The sequence below is a fragment of the Bison bison genome, unplaced genomic scaffold, assembly GCF_000754665.1.
Source record: "Bison bison bison isolate TAMUID 2011002044 unplaced genomic scaffold, Bison_UMD1.0 scf7180017864153, whole genome shotgun sequence".
Classification (NCBI taxonomy): domain Eukaryota; kingdom Metazoa; phylum Chordata; class Mammalia; order Artiodactyla; family Bovidae; genus Bison; species Bison bison.
The window spans coordinates 1,848,883-1,855,949 of record NW_011494725.1 but is presented as its reverse complement, the minus strand read 5'-3'; the positions used below and the strand labels follow the sequence as shown (position 1 = coordinate 1,855,949).

Here is a 7,067-nt window from a genome sequence, read left to right as displayed (position 1 = left end):
CCCCAGTTTGTCTAACGTGCACCGGCTGCCGCTCTCCTCTGTCCTCCACCTCCCCAGCACCCCCACCCCCTCTCCCTGGGGTCGGACTGGTGGCATCTGTCTCTCCCTTTCACACTCTTCTCTGCATCTTCTCTTCTCGTCTCCTCCTCTCCTTCCCTTGGACCCCACCCCAGTTGTCTCCTTCCTTCTCTCTCTCACCTCCTTCCTCCAGCTTCATCCTCTCTACTTCACCCGGCTCCATTTCTAGGACAATGAACTCTCAACATGAACTTGGCCCCCAAAGGGTCCCTAGGGAATAAGGACCAGGAAGCCAGGGTCCCAGCTGGAGCCACACACACAACAAGAGGAAGGGGGGCTCACCTGAAGGAATCGAAGGTGTTGGCAGCCCAGATATCTGTGCCCAGCATGTCCAGAGAGGTGTCTTTGCTGCCATTCTGTAAGACACGGAGGATGAAAGGGAGGTGTTATTTGCCCAGGCAGGACACGGAACAAGTGGGCAGAAGGCCCAATCCCAGAGAGGATGGCAGAGCCCTATCCCCTTGAGCAGCCTGGACATTAGAGGGGGCCGCTGAAGGGTCCAGGCAGGTGTATGCAGCGTGTATGAGTCAGGGGGACCCTGGCCTCCCCCAGGCACAGGCCCTCACTTCGACAGTGTTTGGCAGAGCTATGTGGTCGGGTTCAGGGCACCCCAGGGCTCTGCCGCACCAGCCCATGGCTCTCTCCTCAAAGCCTCTGCACTGATGAGCTGCCTCCAGCATTGCCAGTGTGATGGTGGGGCGTCTCCCCAGGCAGGGACTCTGTGGAGCCCGGCACGCAGGAAGGTCTGTTGAGAGGCTGACTTCCTTTGGAATTAAGCCCCACACCCCGAAATCAGGCGGCATCAAGAAGCCCCCAAGGCAGTGGTGGTTTAGTTGCTTCAGTCATGTCCGATTCTTGCAACCCCAGGGACTGTAGCCCACCAGGCTCCTCTGTCCATGGGATTCTCCAAGCAAGAATACTGGAGTGGGTTGCCATTTTCTTCTCCGGAGGATCTTCTTGACCAAGGGATCAGACCCACATCTCCTTGATCTTAAGTGGATTCTTCACTGCTGAGCCACTAGGGAAGCCCAAGAAGCCCCTATGGACCAACAATTCCAGCAAAGGAACTTTTCTAACACTCTGGTCTTTATCCTCTGATGTTCCCTATGTGATTCATCCCGCAGACATGACCCAGCTTCTGCGATCTGCCCCTTGGCTAATGGTCTCTGCCACAAGTTTGCCAGTTCCCTGTCTTCACTCCAGATGCCACTGTCCCTCTTTGAAACTGAGCAGGACCCTATGGGGCCTTCCCAGAACAGGCCCAACCCCCTCCTATGTTCCTCCCCCTGCCTCTTGTCTGTAGAAAGACTAGCCTCCTAGGCTTTCCCGAAGTTCCAAAGAGTAAATTTAATCAGAGAAATGAGAAAATGCACAAGCAAGACAAAATAATAATAGTTTAGCCATTAAAAAAAATGCTAGGACCTTTAGTTCTTCCTCAAGGTCTATAGATAATATTCTGAATCATGTCCTTTGAGCTGCTCTGGAGGCACTTCACTCCCACCAGGTGGAAGATGTTAACTGCATGCTGACCACAAGCACGGAGATTCCAGATGGGCTGGAACCAGAAGGCTGGTGATGCTGACGCCCAATTACCTCACCACCAACCAATCAGAAGAATGTCTCTGAGCTGATCCCACACCCCTCAACCCCCCTCCCTCACCCTGTCTTTAGAATCCTTTCCCTGAAGGCCTATGGGGATGTTGGGACTTTTAAGCACTAGCTCGCCTGGACTCCTTGCTTGGCAACTGTAATAAACGCTGCACTCTGCTTCATCACTTTGCTTCCCTGATATCAGTTGGTAAAGAATCCACCTGCAATGCAGGAGACCTGGGTTTGATCCCCTGGAGAAGGGAAAGGCTACCCACTCCAGTATTCTGGCCTGGAGAATTCCATGGACTGCATAGCTACATAGTCCATGGGGTAGCAAAGAGTTGGACACGACTGAGCAACTTTCACTTCACTTCACCTGGCTTCACCACAACCCAGAATCAGTACATTGGTTTTAGTAAAGCAGACCCAAGTTTGGCTCGGTAACATCATGACCCCCACAGTCCATTTTCCATCACCACACTCTTTAAAAACAATACTTCCACCTCTCCTGAAGCTGACCGTGTGCATGCCTTATAACCCAGGACTCCACTCCCAGGTACAAACACAGCCGAAATGTGCACAGATGTTCAGAAGTCATTTACAGCACAGAATACAGCACTGCCTCATTCATAACAGCTACTGACTGGAGACCACTGGAATGCCTAGCAACAGGTGAAACAGACAGATCAGTCGTGGTGTGTTCATGTCCTGGAATATGACATAGCAGTGAGAATAAACAGACTAAAACAATACGCAACAGAAATAAAGCCCACAAACGCAGAGTGGAATAAAGGAACCTAGACACAAGAGCACCAGCTCGCTGACCCAATTTTATATAAAGTTCAAGAACAGGCACACTAATGTATGGAGACGGAATTTGGACAGTAACTGGAAAAGGGCCTCAGGGCGCCCTGGGGGCTGGTAACTTCTGTTCTCAATCTAGCTGCTGCTTTCCCGAGTGTGTCCAGTTAGTGAGAATCCACTGAACTGGATGCTCCTTCTCTGGGTGCTGTGACATTCTGGTTGGATTCCTGGTAGAATCCCCAGCTTTATCTTTATGATGATCTATCCCAAGACTTGTCACTTTCATATCCACAAGCTCATGCACCAGGAAATCTTCCTTTGAGATCCTTCCCCGGGCTTGGGCCTGGGCAGGCGCTGAAAACACAAAGGTGTTTCCCAGGCCTTGCCGGCGAAGAACGGCAGGGGATGACACACACATGATAACTACTCACTGATTCGAGCTGCCACAGGGGGGCCAAGGCACGGACAACTTTCCTGAGGAGCAGAGAGGGGCTCCCTGAGTCAGGGTTCGGGGGGTCAGGTGAGAGAGGGAAAAGGAGGGGCGCAGTCACCCTGGAAAAGGCGGCCGGGGGTGGAAAGGGGCCCTGGCAGGACACGGTGAGGTGTTCCGGGTGACCTGAAGGCCTTCTGGGTTTGCACAGGGAGCAGCAGTGTGTCAAGGGGCCCCCAGGCGGGCGAGTCAGCGGCCCCCACATCACCCCCTCAGTCCTGGTCAGGGCCTACGAGGCGCCGCCCACGGGTTGCATCGTGTCCCCGCCCCACCCCGCCACCATCGTTATTCATACCCTTCAAGAGACTTTCACCGTCTTCCTCACACACGCCTTCTCCTCTTGCCACAATGACCCCTGTGACCTCAGTGAAGTTACGTCACCATTTTGGACTTCAGATTCCTCGTACTCGAATAAAAAGATACTTGAGCGTGAAGGGCCAGTGGCTGTGGGTGGCTCCTCACGGGCACCTGTGCTGAGATCACCCCTCTCCCACCAGTGGCAGACGTCACCAATCAACTGTGGCCTGATTTTCATCCTCTAATTAGGTGGCCCCTTGTGCTCCAGCATCAGTCCCTCCTGTCCTTCTGTGAGCTGCCTTGTCACCCCACCCACCCCAACTCCTGGTGCCCTGCTCGCTTCAAATGCAGCTTTGACATTGCAGGCGGCTGGAGCGACTCACCTCTATTAATATTAATCAACCCCCACACGAGGACAGCCTCCATCCTCCTGAGACGTCAACTGGCTTGCTCACGACACCCTTCCCAGGCCTCAGAGATAATTATCAGTAAGTGTGGCATTTCCAAATGACTTCTAAAGCAAAGGTCAAAAAAAAAAAAAATCAAATAAACCCAACCCTGCTTCCAAAGCACACGTCTGAGACGACACCCAGAGTGACGCTCACGTCCTCCTCCAGGATGGTCTTACAAATTCGGCTTCCTTGGAGTGGACCACGGTTTTGTCATCACTCGCTTACACCCATAGAATGTTAGATCTCCCCAAGTAAGATTTTTTCCCAAAACATTTTTATTGTGGCCCAATGCACATAATGTAAAATCTACCACCTTAGCCACTTTAAGTGCACAGTTCAGTGGTACTAAATATATTTATAACATCCTGCAACCATCAGCACCACCCATGCCCGTAACTCCTTTCATCTTGAAAAACTGGAAGTCTATCCATTGAACGATAACTCCCCATTTTCCCCTCCCCTGGGGAAAGGGACCCTGGCAGGCACTCTATTTTCTGTCTGTGATTTTGATGACTCTAAATACCTCACACAAGTGTAACATACACTATTTGTCTTTTTTGTGATTGGCTTACTTCACTTGACATCATGTCCTCATGGTTCATCCGTGACCCCAACTACCTTTCAAGCTCCTGGACTGCACCTGCCTTCTGTTCTTGTTCCCCCACAGTGGCCAAGCTGGGCACAGTAGGTCCACCTCCGATGCCTGCCAACTGGTGGAAGAGACTCCAGCCTGAGAGGCAGAGGCCCTGCTGTCTCTGTGCCTGAAAGACTGATTCACAGGTTAGGATGTCGAGATGGAGTGACCGTCCTGAGATCTGAGGCCCTGAAAGAAGGAGGAACATAGGAGGGAGAGAGAACAACCATGAAAAAGCGAGGGGAAGCCACAGCTACACCTGGGACTGCACGCATCTCACGGGGAGGAGAACCCTCCAGTCAGTTCAGTTCAGTTGCTCAGTCGTATCCGACTCTTTGCAACCCCATGGACTACAGCACGTCAGGCTTTTCTGTCCGTCACCAACTCCTGGAGCTCACTCAGACTCACGTCCATCCAGTCGATGATGCCGTCCAGCCATCTCATCCTCTGTCGTCCCCTTCTCCTCCCGCCTTCAATCTTTCACCACCATCAGGGTCTTTTCCAGTGAGTCAGTTCTTCACATCAGGTATTCAAAGTATTGGAGCTTCAGCTTCAGCATCAGTTCTTCCAATGAATATTCAGGACTGATTTCCTTTAGGATGGACTGGTTGGATCTCCTTGCAGTCCCACGGACTCTCAAGAGTCTTCTCCAGCACCGCAGTCCAAATGCACACAAAGCTCCCTCCTGGGCTGGAGGCTGGAGGTGGTGGCTATGAGACCAGCACCCCTCCTAGCAGAAAGGGGAGGCTCTCCACCACCTGCCCTGTGCAGGGAGCACCAACGGAGCGAGGGGCCTGGGCATCGCAAGCTCAGGCCCCAGCCTCTTCTGAAGCAGCGTCCCTGGCAGAGGACCTACCAGGCTCTGGATTCTGGGGGTCCACGACAAGGCCCCGCTGGCTGATGGTGGGAAAGAGTGGCAGGGCGGCAGCTGCAGGAGCGACGCCCTGGGCCCCTGAGCAGGCGATTCTCTGTAAAGCGAGGCCCCACCCTTCACGTGCTGCAGTACCGTCTCCATTCGGAGGAGAGAAGCCTCTATTTTTTTCAGTACTTCATAGTTTAGAGACTCTCTCCACACATTTTCCTCATGTGTGTGAGTGAGTGAGTGAAAGTTTCTCAGTCGTGTCTGACTGCTTGTGACCCCATGGATTGCAGCCCACCAGGCTCCTCTGTCCATGGAATTCTCCAGGCTGGAATATTAGAGTGGGGAGCCGATCCCTTCTCCAGGGGATCTTCCTGACGCAGGGATGGAACCCAGGTCTCCCACATTGCAGGCGGATTAACTACCAACTGAGCCACCATGGAGTCCTCATAATTCCCACCCACCCTCACAGCAACCCAGAGAACTTATTCCTGAGCTGACGGAGATAACCTGAGCCCTATTTTAAATGCCGAAAACTCCAAGACCACTGCAGTCCCCAGCAAACACCCTGCTACTCGACCGTCCCCCCATCACCCTTCCATCAGCTCAAACTGGTTCAGCAAGCAGCATCCCGCACCCAGCGGAAGCCTCCATCTCACCCCTCCACTTCCACTTCTCACTCGGGTCTACCTCCCGCCTCCATTCCCTCCCCCACAGCATGACTGATTCTCCGAGCTGAGGAACAGAAGTGGCAAGCCCCTTTTAGACCAGGGGCCTGGAGCCCTGGCGTCCCGTGGTCCTGGGGAAACAAAATGTGCACAGCATCCCTGGAGGCGGCAACGGCGCTGGGCAAGAATCAGGACTCTTGGGGCCACTAAACAGGATGTGCTGAGAGCAGTGGGCAAGCCTGTGGCCTCTCTTGCTGAATACAATAGCAGGGTGACCTTCTAAGGCCAGCGTCATAACAGGGCAGAGGGCCGTGTCTGGAGAAGCCCACAGCGCAAATCCTGGTGACGGGGATGACTTACTGGTCGCTGCTCCCTTTGGCACAATGACTGCAGCACGTAACAAGGACCCGGGCGTCTGAGAGTTCTGGGCAATGGGACATGACAGGCATAATCACTGCATGAGACCTTTTACCACCCGGGGCTGGAGAAAGGGCCTGGCTCTTTGAAGCAAAGTCTGTGTCCTTTAAGTCTCAGCCCAGGAAGAGAAGAGCCTCAGCCAGCAGAGACTCCCTTCTGGGTCCCTTGAAGCTGAGGCGGTGACCCAGCTGGTGCCCAGCGGGGCCAGGACTCACTGGTCGGGTGACCGCTGCCACTGAACTGACAGCCAGGAACCTAGTGGTTTCCCACACCCACCCCAGCGCCCAGGCGACCCTGGGGCCACCTGCCATGTGGAGTCAGGTCCAGGCGGAGCCCTTGAAACCATAAAGGGCCTGGATGCTCCCCTTTCCTGAGTCCTGGGCTGCTTGCTGCTTAGCCGCTCAGTCGCGTCCGACTCTCTGCAACCCCATAAACTGTAGCGTGCCAGGCTCCTCTGTCCATGGGGATTCTCCAGGTAAGAATACTGGAGTGGGTTGCCATTTCCTTCTCCAGGGCATCTTCCTGACCCTGGGCACCAGTCCTTAAACCGTGAAACCCCCAAGACACAGACAGGGCAGGGAAGAAGGTGGTGAGGGGCGTGGCTGTTCCCCTGGCTGTTGCAGGGGCCTCCGGGTCCCCCCCAAACAGCACACAGGCAAGGCTCTGTGTGGCTGTGCGGCTCAGACACTGTCTGTGAAAGGGCTCGGAGGCCACCCCGAGCTCCCGAAGGTACTGGCTTTATTGCAGGCTGGGCCGCTGTGCTCTTCCTGCACTCAGA

The 7,067-nt window shown here is 54.1% G+C and overlaps 1 protein-coding gene across 1 annotated transcript in view; it reads right to left on the bottom strand.

Moving 5' to 3' along the window:
* Positions 1-7,067, bottom strand: part of CTIF (CBP80/20-dependent translation initiation factor) — a 288,329-nt gene that overhangs the window by 207,619 nt on the left and 73,643 nt on the right. The window contains 1 exon segment of the mRNA XM_010840964.1: positions 361-434. Coding sequence (XP_010839266.1) covers positions 361-434 — 74 coding nt within the window.